The sequence below is a fragment of the Odontesthes bonariensis genome, chromosome 9, assembly GCF_027942865.1.
Source record: "Odontesthes bonariensis isolate fOdoBon6 chromosome 9, fOdoBon6.hap1, whole genome shotgun sequence".
In the NCBI taxonomy this organism is placed as follows: Eukaryota; Metazoa; Chordata; class Actinopteri; order Atheriniformes; family Atherinopsidae; genus Odontesthes; species Odontesthes bonariensis.
Window position 1 is genome coordinate 39,843,798 of NC_134514.1, and position 13,520 is coordinate 39,857,317.

At 47.3% G+C, this 13,520-nt stretch overlaps 1 protein-coding gene across 5 annotated transcripts in view; it reads right to left on the bottom strand.

The window, feature by feature from the left end:
* The window catches only part of LOC142388681 (protocadherin Fat 3-like), a 248,293-nt gene that overhangs the window by 14,523 nt on the left and 220,250 nt on the right, over window positions 1–13,520 (bottom strand). For 4 of the 5 annotated variants that reach the window (XM_075474223.1, XM_075474224.1, XM_075474221.1 and 1 more), the window contains one exon: window positions 896–1,587. In XM_075474223.1, the coding sequence (XP_075330338.1) occupies window positions 896–1,587 (692 nt within the window). Of the gene's footprint in view, window positions 1–895; window positions 1,588–13,520 lie in introns of those variants that run through there. The other variant, XM_075474225.1, reaches the window with a different exon arrangement.

A 13,520-nucleotide genomic window follows, 5' to 3' on the forward strand; every position in this document is an offset into this window, starting at 1 on the left:
AACAAATGACCGCTTGTCAGATCACACTTTGGACCATAGGAACTTCCCTCACAGTGACTCATTGTCAGTTATCTTAGAACTGTTCTTGGTCACAGAAATGAAGAAAACCAAATTGCACATTCATAATTATCAAAGTCTATACAAAACCCGATGGCAGTGACGATTACAACACTACTACGCTAATGACTTTAATGAAAAATTTATTTTCCCATGAACCTTTGCACTCACCACCATGAAACATGGTCAAAGCCACCTTCCCTGCTGTTGCTTAGATACATTCCATAACAGAATTGTTACATGACATGCTGACACACAGCATATGACAAATCATTCTGATTATATTTAGATCATGGTGTAAAGTGTCCTTGGACTGTGCACGCAAGTCCGCCAAAAGTCATTCCGTGGTTAAGTTAGACTCTCTCTTGGGGCAGAACAGTATTACATAAACAAAAATGAGTCCCACTTCTTCTTTTGTTTTTTTTTTGCTTGCCTTTCAGGGCTCTTAAAATCAGCAGAAAACGTTAATTTGGTCAAACTTAGGAAATTGATTACCAGGATTTATTTTTCTTCCCACTCACAGCTTCCATGAATAACAAATGGTATTTAAAGTGATAATCCTATAACTAAAAGATATGATAATCAAAGCCAAGCTGTTTAAAACTGCCAAATGGCTAGTAACACTACTTCAATTTAAAATACTTAATTTGCTTCCCACATTCTGTGTGGACAAAATACTTTGATGAACTGAAAAAAATATAAAGTCCATCATTATCTTACTTCAACTGAAAGCTGTCACTTTTAACAGGTAGTATAAAACACTCACACACACATTCACACATACATACATACATACATACACACACACACACACACACACACACACACACACACTTACCCTCATCGCTGGCCAAAGGGCTCTTGCAAATGGAGTCACAATCTGAGCAATCTGGTGGCAGGTTCGGGGCCAAACTGTACACCACCAGACCCCTACTGACTGCTCCAGAGAGGATTTTATGTGACTCAGGATGGAAGGTGCTCATCTCAATAGGCTCCATGATGCACTCATCTGACATCATCTCTAGTTTGGACAGTGAGTGTCTTTGGAAACAAGGTGCATATGCCATGGGTCTCACAGGGAGTTCTGGAGGTCCCATTACCTTAGCCCCTATTATCACGGTGGGGTCTGAGTAAAGATTCAGTTTTTCTCCTGGTGTGCAATGTAGAGTCTTAAATTGAATACAATTGGCCTTGTTGAGAAGCGACGCTGTGGCTGGGTCCTGGACCAGAGACACGCTACTCCGTGAGTAGTTCTTGTGGAAAACTTTCTTGCGGAAACCAATGAAGAGGAAGATGAGGATAATGATAACAAAGAGCACCACAGAGATGCCAAGCAGCTCCTCTTTGCCAACCACAACATGACCAGCCTGCATGTCCGGTACAACCACAGGCCGCAGGCTGCAGCGCTGACCCACGTAGCCTGGCGTGCAGTTACAGTAGAAAGAGCCAGGAGTGTTGATGCAGATCCCTCCATTCTCACACTCACCCTCAGGATTGCTTCGGTCACACTCATTAACATCTTCCTCACAACTGCAGGATGGAGAGATGAAGAAAAGAGGAGAAGAGACAAGTATCGTGTTATTTGATCTGTCATTACTGGTTCCAACATGGATTGAAACCCAGAGATTGAAAGAAGAAAGTAAAACAGTGACAGTATATAAAGTGGTCTGAGATTGTTATTGTTTTTATTTTACGTTATTTTACAAATAAATCAAAGAGTCTTTGTCTTTCTGGTCTTCACCTAACTGGACAGTTGCTCATCTGATCCCACTAAAATGAAGTGAGAAGATATCGTTGGAACAACCTTAGTTATTAAATCTCGTTAAGAAACACGTCAACACAGTTTTTACTATCCATCCATCCATCCATCCATCCATCCATTATCTTCCGCTGGTCCGGGGATCGGGTCGCGGGGGCAGCAGCTTGAGCAGAGAAACCCAGACGTCCCTTTCCCCGGCCACTTCCTCCAGCTCTTCTGGGGGGACCCCGAGGCGTTCTCAGGCCAGCCGAGAAACATAGTCTCTCCAACGTGTCCTGGGTCTTCCCCGGGGCCTCCTCCCAGTGGGACGGGCCCAGAGCACCTCAGCGGGGAGGCGTCCAGGAGGCATCCTAACCAGATGCCCGAGCCACCTCATCTGACTCCTCTGGATGCGGAGGAGCAGCGGTTCTACTCCGAGCCCCTCCCGGATGACCGAGCTTCTCACCCTATCTAAAGGGAGAGCCCAGACACCCTGCGGAGGAAACTCATTTCGGCCGCTTGTATTCGCGATCTCGTTCTTTCGGTTACTACCCACAGCTCGTGACCATAGGTGAGGGTAGGAACATAGATTGACCGGTAAATCGAGAGCTTCGCCTTCTGGCTCAGCTCCTTCTTCACCACGACGGGCCGGTGCAGAGCCCGCATCACTGCAGACGCCGCACCGATCCGTCTGTCAATCTCCTGCTCCATTCGTCCCTCACTCGTGAACAAGACCCCGAGATACTTGAACTCCTCCACTTGGGGAAGGATCTCATTCCCGACCCAGAGAGAGCATTCCACCCTTTTCCGGCCGAAGACCATGGTCTCGGATTTGGAGCTGCTGATTCTCATCCCAGCCGCTTCACACTCGGCTGCGAACCGCTCCAGTGAGAGCTGAAGGTCACGGCCCGACGACGCCAACAGAACCACATCGTCCGCAAAAAGCACAGACCCGATTCTGAGGTCGCCAAACTGGACCCCCTCAACGCCCTGGCTGTGCCTAGAAATTCCGTCCATAAAAATTATGAACAGAATCGGTGACAAAGGGCAGCCCTGACGGAGTCCAACCCTCACAGGAAACATGTCCAACTTACTGCCGGCAATGCGGACCAAACTCTGACACCAGTCATACAGGGACCGAACAGCCCATATCAAGGGGTCCGGCACTCCATACTCCCGGAGCACCCCCCACAAGAGTCCCCAAGGGACATGGTCGAACGCCTTCTCCAAGTCCACAAAACACATGTAGACCGGTTGGGCGAACTCCCATGCTCCCTTCAGGATCCTGCTGAGGGTGTAGAGCTGGTCCACTGTTCCACGGCCAGGACGAAAACCACACTGCACCTCCTGAATCCGAGATTCGACTATGCGGCGGATCCTCCTCTCCAGTAGGATCCCCCCACCGACTCACGACGTCCCTAGTTGAAGTCAGCAGAGCCCCGCCCTCACCATACACAGTGTTGACGGTGCACCGCTTTCCCCCCCTGAGCCGCCGGATGGTGGACCAGAATCTCCTCGAGGCCGTCCGGAAGTCGTTCTCCATGGCCTCCCCGAACTCCTCCCAAGCCCGAGTTTTTGCCTCAGCAACCGCCGAGGCTGCGTTCCGCTTGGCCTGTCGGTACCCATCAGCTGCTTCCAGAGTCCTACTGGACGAAAGGCCCGATAGGACTCCTTCTTCAGCTTGACGGCTTCCCTCACCACTGGTGTCCACCAGCAGGTTCGGGGATTGCCGCCACGACAGGCACCGACCACCTTACGGCCACAGCTCCGGTCGGCCGCCTCAACAATGGAGGCACGGAACATGGCCCATTCGGGCTCAATGTCCCCCACCTCCCCCGGGACATGGTTGAAGCTCTGCCGGAGGTGGGAGTTGAAACTCCTCCTTACAGGGGATTCCGCCAGCTGTTCCCAACAGATCCTCACAATACGTTTGGGGCTGCCAGGTCTGATCGGCTTCCTACCCCACCAGCGGAGCCAACTCACCACCAGGTGGTGATCGGTTGACATCTCCGCCCCTCTCTTCACCCGAGTGTCCAGGACATACGGCCGCAAGTCCAACGATACAACCACAAAGTCGATCATCGAGCTGCGGCCTAGGGTGTCCTGGTGCCAAGTGCACATATGGATACCCTCATGCCTGAACATGGTGTTCGTTATGGACAGTCTGTGACGAGCACAGAAGTCCAATAACAAAACACCACTCTGATTCAGATGGGGGGGGCCGTTCCTCCCAATCATGCCCCTCCAGGTCTCACTGTCATTGCCCACGTGAGCATTGAAGTCCCCCAGCAGGATGAGGGAGTCTCCCGGAGGAGCACTCTCTACTGCCTCCTCCAGGGACTCCAAAAAGGGTGGGTACTCTGAACTGCCGTTCGGTGCATAAGCACAAACAACAGTCAGGACCCGTCCCCCCACCCTAAGGCGGAGGGAGGCTACCCTCTTATCTACCGGGGTGAACCCCAATGTACAGGCGCACAGCTGGGGGGCAATAAGTATGCCCACGCCTGCTCTCTACGCCTCTCACCGCGGGCAACTCCAGAGTGGAAGAGAGTTCAACCCCTCTCGAGGAGGCTGGTTCAGGAGCCCAAGCCATGCGTCGAGGTGAGTCCGACTATATCTAGCCGGAACCGCTCAGCCTCGCGCACCAGCTCAGGCTCCTTCCCCAGCAGAGAGGTGACGTTCCACGTCCCGAGAGCCAGCTTCAGTAGCCGAGGATCAGACCGCCAAGGTCCCCGCCTTCGGCTGCCGCCCAGCTCACACTGCACCCGACCCCCGTGGCCTCTCCCACGGGTGGTGAGCCTGTCGGAAGGGGGACCCGTGTCATTTCTTCGGGCTGTGCCCGACCGAGCCCCACGGGCACAGACCCGGCCACCAGGCACTCGCCGGCGGGCCCCACCCCTGGGCCTGGCTCCAGGGGGAGGCCCTGGTGACCCGCGTCCAGGCGAAGGAACACGGTGTCCAATCTTCTTTATCATCATAGGGGTTTTTATGAGCTGTTCTTTGTCTGGTCCCTCATCTAGGATCTGTTTGCCATGGGTGACCCTACCAGGGGCTTAAAGCCCCAGACAACATAGCTCCCAGACTCATTGGGGCACGCAAACCCCCCCCCACGGTAAGGTGACAGCTCATGGGGAGGCTTTTTACTAATGAGTGTTAATATTGACACATCAGTAGTATACAAAGCAGACAGTGAAGGCTTGAATCTGAAAACTGAACACCAACACACACAATGATAACAAAGCACTTTTTCACTTGGAAAATAATAGAATTAATTAAAGTTTAAATCATCCATCCATCCATCCATCATCCATCATCCATCCATCCATCCATCCATGCATCCATCATCTTCCGCTTCTCCGGGCATCGGGTCGCGGGGGCAGCAGTTTAAGCAGACAAACCTTTTTAAACCTTTTAAATTTTGTTAATTATATAATCTAGATAGGTGAATTCTATATACAAAAGTATTTTTGATCAATCAAATCTTAGGAAATTTGAATTACTACAATGAGAATAAAACCAATAACAGAAATTAATTAAACACAAAAATGTATTCACTTACAGTAAATGTAAAGACAGATGCAACAAAAACAAGACATGTTATTCAAGAAGCAGTGTATATATTACCTGGCACCACTGCAAATACAGTCTATAATGACATAAGCTAGATTTACAAACACAGCCTCCCACTGCATTCAAGGTGAATACGGAAAATTTCAACTACATCTTGCCTAAACTACGTCTCCCTCTCTGCAACACTTGCAAACAGTTTGTGAACTACTCACCCCAAAAAAATCAAAAGTAGAATTTATTCAATGCAAATGTAAAAGACACATACAGCTCCTCTGCTCAATCTCCATTATGAAAATCAGCTCACTTCCAATTTTACACCTATTGTACAGTGCCAACTTGTGACTATACAGACTTTGAGGAAGTTGTATTAGGAAGCTGAAGAAGATCTATGGGGATGCTTTGAGGCCACAGACTGGAATGCATTCTGTGAGACACATGGAGAAGGTATTGGTGCCATGACTTTGTGTGCGACAGACTACATTAACTTCTGTGTGGAGAGTATTAAGTTCCCCCTTTCTCAGTAACAAACCTTGGATTGAACTCCAATTGGCTTGAATTAAACTATATAATTTAAGTGCCTTGAGATGACTTTTGTTGTAATTTGGCGCTATGTAAATAAAACTGAATTAAATTGAATCACCAGTGACCTAAAAAAAAGTGCTGAACATGAGGAACAAAGCCTCCAAGACAGTGAGGTATTGAAGAATGTTCAAAAACAGCTGAAAAATAAGATAAGAGCAGAGAGCAAGGAGGCATACAGAAAAAAAGCTGAACGGTGTGATTGGTGTGTGGTTGTGGATGAAAAAGATCAGGTTTTAAGAGGAAGTGGCATCCGACTGATGGATGTCTGAACAAAGCCAATGAGCTGCACATATTTTCAGTAGATCACTTCAGGGCAATACTCTTGTTTCCCACCAGCTTCTTGCTACTCAGACTTCAAACCCTAAGCCCAAACACAACAGCAAACTTTGTACCACAAAATGTGTATAATTGAAATTCTACCCACCAAGAAAACACAATTGGACTCCCTCAAATTGCCACCACTTCCAAATTTACATGCTACACCCACTGACTGGCTCAAAAGCCAGTCAGTGGGTGTAGTTTTCTCTTGTAAAAAACTCCTTTACACAAGGAAACCTTCGGATGAATTTTCAACGACCTAACTACAGATTTTTGTCTGAAAATAATAGGTATGGAATGTACAATACTCACATTTCAAAGCTGTGTCAAACTTCCAAAGCCTGATGTTTTCAAACACTGCTCCAAATTGTGGTTCAAAATACATCAAGTGTCCAAGGTTGAATGAAGGTTAAGTGTGTTTTATAATGTTTTCAACAGATGGCTTACCTGATGATGGTATGTTTTGGGAGAAGCCAGACCTGATTGATGCTGCATGACCTTTGAAGGGTCAGTTTTGAGATATATGGTACTAGGAGCTTTAGAGAAAACTTATGACATGTCAAGATGGCACCAGCAGGATGTCCTAAAGGCAGACGTGTTGTTTTGCACGTACCTTAGGGGTATAAATAGGAATTGGTTTCTTTGTTTGAGGTCTTACTTCTGATGCGTGCAAGCTGTATGACCCTGTGTACACATTATTAAAGAATATTCTCCACTAAAGACTTTTAGTGGACTTTTGAATTGGTTCCAGCCTCATCTACTTTGACTCTTGGTCCTGATGACAGGAAACAGGAAATCCTCCACACCTGCCACTCCTGTATATGAACATCCAAACTTTCGTTCCTATAATAATAATAATAATAATGATCTGTACCAAAAACAAATAGCAGAAGCAACAGCAACTGGATCGACAGATGATTTTTCTAAACTTATATACAGTTTTGTCAGTGAGACATGCCCAGTGCAAATGCCACTGCTGCTGTTGAAGTAAAATATTTAACTGATGTCTTCATTCCATGGTCAAATGCAAATCCTTTAGTTTACTGGCATGAAAAATCAGCTGTATATCTTCATCTTTACATAATGGCCAAAAAATACCAGTGTATACCTGAAGCTAAAAACAACTCATAATAAAAAAAAACTTAATGCAGAACAATTCAGACATTGTTTCTGAATTTACCCTTATTGATCATTTTCATTTAACACAACGCTGCTTTCTATCAATCGCAGAAACTATGTCATTTACCACTTTTAACGCTGCTGTGATAGTGCCATGTTTTTTCTTAAACCCTGTTTTGTGTTGCTAACCGGACATAAATCTAAGTAATCATTTAGTTGATCATTAATCATACTCTTTAAAATCTTCGACAAAACAGACAATTTGGAAATGATAGCCTATAGTTATTTAGATCAGAAGACTGTTCCCCTTTAAAAGAGGAAATACAAAGGCAGATTTCCAAAATAATTTCATTATTTAGTAAAATGAGATTGAAAATGTAAGCGAGGGGTTCTGCTATAAAGTCAGCAGCAACTTAAAAAAAATATGGATTAATAAGATCTGGGCCATGTCCCTTTCGGCTGTCTACGAGTTTGAGTGCTTTATGTACTTTGCCAAACATCATGGGCTGAAAGGTGAAGGTACACTGGTTGGATGTAGCAGGAACTTGGCTGTGTAGTACAGTTTTAGGGACAGAAGAATTTCTTGAAGAACTAGAATGTATGAAGGGCTCATTTAAACAGTTGAGTCATAATTATGTTTATGTACAACAATAGATGACTGATTTCCAATATAAACTGAGCAAGGACTGAGATTTATCACTCACTGAGAGGGATTTGATGGCTTTCTAAAACCGTTTGGGCTCATTTAGCCTATCAGTGATTAATAAATAATATTATGATTGCTGTTTCTTAACTTTTTAAAGGTGAGTCAATCATCACGGAGACCCATTGATTATGCTTCCACCCATGCCACATTACATTAATGAATGATTGATGAAAGTTCAGAGTTGAACCAAGGATTATCCCTCCCTCTGAGGCGCAGGTTTATTCATAATGCTGGTAAATCTGTCATATAAATATGACCAAGCTGCTTCAACATCTTGAATTAATTATATTCTCCCCAATTACACAGATTTATATATAATATTTTATAAAACTAAAAACCTTGCACATTAAAATGTTATTAATCCCTCTTTATGAGGGAATTTCTCATATAGATTTTTGTCTTTCTAACACTAGCCGCAGTGCAGTGATCGCTTAAGTCAGGTAAAAAAACACTAGTGGGGGAAACAATTATTTGAGTAAGCTTGAGAAAGTCCCATAGTGATTTAAAATCATCTGAAGCAGAAGTGAGCCAATCCCAATTTAAATCTCCCACAAAAATGATTTCACTCTAATCAAGATTAAGTAAGAGTTCTTTTAAAGTTTGTAATGCTCCGGTGGTAGTTGAGGTGGCTTGTAATATCCTACGACAATTATACAGAGACCTGAAGCAATTTGTACTTTCAGCGCTGGGAAGCGTTAGTAATTTAGGGAGAGGTATTGATTGGCTGTGATGGACTGGCGGCCTGTCCAGGGTGCACCCCGCCTCTCGCCCATTGACCGCTGGGATAGGCTCCAGCCCCCCCGCGACCCAACCGACGGATTCAGCGGGTATAGAAAATGGATGGATGGATATTGATTGGATGACATTAACCCCTAAGGAAGATTTAATATATATAGCAACCTCACCTCTTTTGGCGTCTCTATCGCAACAATATGCATTAAAACCATTGAGGCGGAAATCATTATTAGGCACAGACTTCTTAAGACAAGACTTAAGGAAAAAACAGCAGTATCAGCTGCAGTTGATCAAACTCCTCCTACAGAAGCTTGGCCAGGTTACTCATAAGACATGGGGGGAAAAAACCATGGAGAAACTTCCAAACTCTGAATGGTGTGGGCGTGGCCAGGCGGTGAAAATCTTGTGATGGCGTTTGTGATTTGAAAGCCTTATCATCATCGCAAAGTCATGAAACTTGGCACACACGTCCACCCTGTCGACCTCGTACGTATGTAAAGGGTATCGTGTGTGGGCAGAGCAAAATGGCTCAGTGGTGCCCCCTAAAAATTTTCAAAAACCCCTCCGCTTATTATGTGCTCGTACGTACGCGTAATGCGTGTGGGCAGAGCTGCGTGACTACGACATCCAGCGCATGCCCAACGTGCGCACATCTCGGTCCCGCATACAGCTGCTTGCAGCTTTCTAGTTAGGCCCGAGCAGCTAAGCGCTGCGAAGGCCTATTGTATCTGCAGGATTTCACTATTATTCTTGTGATTCTCGTTTCTTTTCCGCCCGGAATCGCAAATGGGGGGACCTAAACGTATTCGAAAACTCACCAAACTTCACCCAAAATTGTCCCCCGCGTGAAATCAAATGTTTTTAATGGAGTCGAAAGTGGGCGTCGCCAAACTGCTCTACAGCGCCACCTAACGTGAGATAGCCTGAACTGTACATCGTAGAGATCTGAAACTCCGTATGTACGTAGATCGCCTCAAATCAAGAACAAAAGTGGCGAACTTGGCGTACTCGCCAGCGCAAACAAAACGCTATAACTTTCACGTAAAAAGTTAAATCTGCACCAAACTTGGTATGAGTCATCCATGTTGGATGCATGTCGATCCTATGTGGTCATATGCTGACGTCATCTAAGCTCCGCCCCCTCAGAACAGGAAGTCCCTTTTTTTTACTTGGAAAGCTCCATCTCTGGCCCCCTTCACCTAATCAACATGATCTTGTGTCAGAGTACAGATAACAAGTTGGTCTCACTTGCTTTAAAGCACCAACAGTTTTTAGTTGAAGGCGTGGCTATGGCGGCTTGGTGAAGTCAGACATCACGCCATTACCATACGTTTGGCTCTAAATTCTACAGTTTTGAGCCGAGATGCACCAAACTCACTGGGATCGATCCTAATCCTAAGTCCAATATTTGATGGGCGTGGCCTAATGCCTCCACAGCGGCCCCTAGAACATCTAAATAAATCAGCCCCAAACCATGTGTTCACCGACAATCATGAAACTCAGCACACCTGTGCGTCTTGTCAGGACCTACAAAATAGTGTGGGCGTGGCAGAATGGCAAATTCCAATCCCTCGCCGTTTGCATACGTTCGGCTCTAAATCTTGCATGCATCATCCGATTTGCACCAAACTAGATATGAATGACCTTTGTTCACATCTTTTGATTGATTGATTGATTTATTTATTTAAACTCGAAAAATCATTGAGGGCCTGACCCTCATTTACAATGATGTCGAGTAAAGAGCCCAATAGGATTATATTGAACTGTGACTCCAGTGCGCCCCCTAGATCATTTAAACAGCTATATCTCCCTGAGACATCATCCGATCTGCACCGTATTTTTTGTGCATCATTACGGAGCAGCGCTTGACACGTTGGCGTGGTACATTTCTGCCGTCGCTAAGCCCCGCCCCCACAAATCAGGAAGTGACAGTAACTCCTGTCTGGAAGGTGAGATATCGCTCCAACTTTGAACACGTGCCACTGGTGTCGTACTCTCATGCACTGAAGGCGATTTGGGAGATTTGTCGCACGCTCCGCCCGGTGGATGGGTGCGGGAGACGCGTAACGGCATTGATGACCACGTCGGGGCGGCGGTGCCAGGGCTCAGGCGGTCGCAAGGCCGGAGCTACGCTTGGCTGCGAGGGCCGATATCACTGCTCGCAGTTTTAATTATTCTTATGGTTGATACATAACGTTGACCTTGAAATTTGATAGAGGAAGAACTTTTCTTTCACATAACTGCACATTAAACAAATAATTATTTTCGGAATGCCTGTGCATATACTTCCTGGTATTATTACACTCTGTGAATCAGAATCAGAATCAGAATCAGAATTCGTTTTTATTGCCATTGTTAGAGAACAGTGTTCACTAACTAGGAATTTGCTGCAGCGTAAGGTGCAAACATGTAACAGGGATATAATGATAAAAAATAAAGAATAAAAATATATGAATACAAAATGTACAAGGTGTGTACAACAATACACAGTAACCAATATACAGAGCAACAACAGTGCAGCTTCATTAGTGCAATTTTAATGATGGTAAAGTAAAGTAAAGTGTCTGGGGCAGGTTATGAGGTGATTATGAAGTGTTTATAAGTCTGACTGCAAGGGGGAAAAAACTGTTTTTGTGACGGGAGGTTCTGGTCCGAATGGACCGAAGCCTCCTGCCTGAGGGGAGTGGTTCCAATAGTCCATGTGCAGGGTGAGAAGGGTCAGCTGTGATCCGACCTGCTCGCCCCATAGTCCTGGAGACGTGCAGGTCATGGATCGATGGGAGGCTGCAGCCGATCAGCTTCTCTGCGGAGCGCACAACTCGCTCCAGTCTGTGTCTGTCCCTGTCGGAGGCCCCGGGATACCACACCGTGATGGAGGAGCAGAGGATGGACTCGATGATGGCCGTGTAGAACTGCACCATCAGCTGGGCCGGCAGCTTGGCCTTCCTCAGCTGTCGCAGGAAGTACATCCTCTGCTGGGCCTTCTTGGTGAGGGAGCTGATGGTCGGCTCCCACTTGAAGTCCCTGATGATGGTGGTGCCGAGGAACCGGTGACAGTCCGCAGTGGAGATGGGGGTTTCAGTGAGGGCGAGGGGGGGCAGGGGGGCTGTGGATTTCCTGAAGTCTACAACCATCTCCACTGTCTTCTGGGCGTTGAGCTCCAGGTTGTTGCTGCTGCACCAGGTCACCAGCCGGTCCACCTCCCTCCTGTAGGCAGTCTCATCACCGCCCGAGATGAGTCCGATGAGGGTGGTGTCGTCCGCAAACTTAAGAAGCTTAATGGAGTCATGGCTGGAGGTGCAACAGTTGGTGTACAGGGAGAACAGTAGAGGTGACAGTACACAGCCCTGTGGAGCTCCTGTGCTTAATGTCCGAGTTGCAGAGACACTCTTCCCCAGCCGCACGCGCTGACTCCGGTCCGTTAGGAAGTCTGTGATCCACCTGCAGGTGGAGTCAGGCACGGAGAGCACAGAGAGCTTGTCCTGGAGCAGAGTGGGAAGAATCATGTTAAATGCAGAGCTGAAATCCACAAACAGGATCCTGGTGTAGGTTCCTGGGGAGTCCAGATGCTGCAGGATGAAGTGCAGGGCCAGGTTTATGGCGTCGTCTACAGACCTGTTGGCTCTGTAGGCGAACTGCAGAGGGTCCAGCAGAGGGTTGATGATGGATTTGAGGTGGGATAAAACCAGACGTTCAAAAGTCTTCATGACTACAGACGTAAGAGCCACAGGCCTGTAGTCATTGAGTCCTGTAACACGTGGTTTCTTGGGGACAGGGACGATGATGGAGGACTTGAAGCAGGTTGGGACGTGGCATGACTCCAGGGAAGAGTTGAAGATCCCTGTGAAGACCGGGGTCAGCTCCTCAGCACAGTGTCTCAAGGTGGAGGGAGACACAGAGTCAGGGCCCGCAGCCTGGTGTGGATTCAGCCTCCTGAACAGCCTGTTCACGTCCTATTCTCGGACTGAGAGGGCAGAGGGGGGAGGGGGGCAATCCAAGGTGGATGAGTTCAGGGTGGTGTAAGGGGTGGGGGGTGGGTGGAAGGGCAGAGGGGGTAGGGGGGCAATCCAAGGTGGATGAGTTCAGGGTGGTGTAAGGGGTGGGGGGTGGGTGGAAGGGCAGAGGGGTTAGGGGGGCAATCCAAAGTGGTTGAGATCGGAGTGGTGTGGGGGGTGGGGAGGGGTGAGTCAGTAGCCCCTTTCACACTGCGACCCGCTACCTTAGCGGGTCCAAATTGCACCTTCGACCCGCGTCGAGCAATGTGAGCGCTTGGCGTGTCAGGGTGACCCGTGTCGCCTGAAGCCGAGTTCAGGGGGAGTTGCCTAGTGGCAGAGCGTCACACAAAACACATAAAATGCTGGGCGTGTACAATGACGTAGGCACAAGCCATGCGTCGGAGGTAGGGTGAAATACACCTGTCTGCATCAAATTTTTCAAACAAACGATGGCGGGACACCTTGAGAACTCATTTTTGCAATGCAGTTCATGGAGATGTTACTTTACGGTGCGTCTTGCTGCGTGGGAAACCGCGCTCTCCCATCTTTCTCGCCAGCCCTTCCAGCAGAGGTCCATCTTTCACCGTCCCCGAAATGTGGCGGAAAATAACGTCCTCTGCTCGGGGGCTGAGGAGCTCGCGGACCTCCTTGTCTCACCAGTTGGCCATATTAAAAAATGTCTCCAACTTGATGTAGGCTA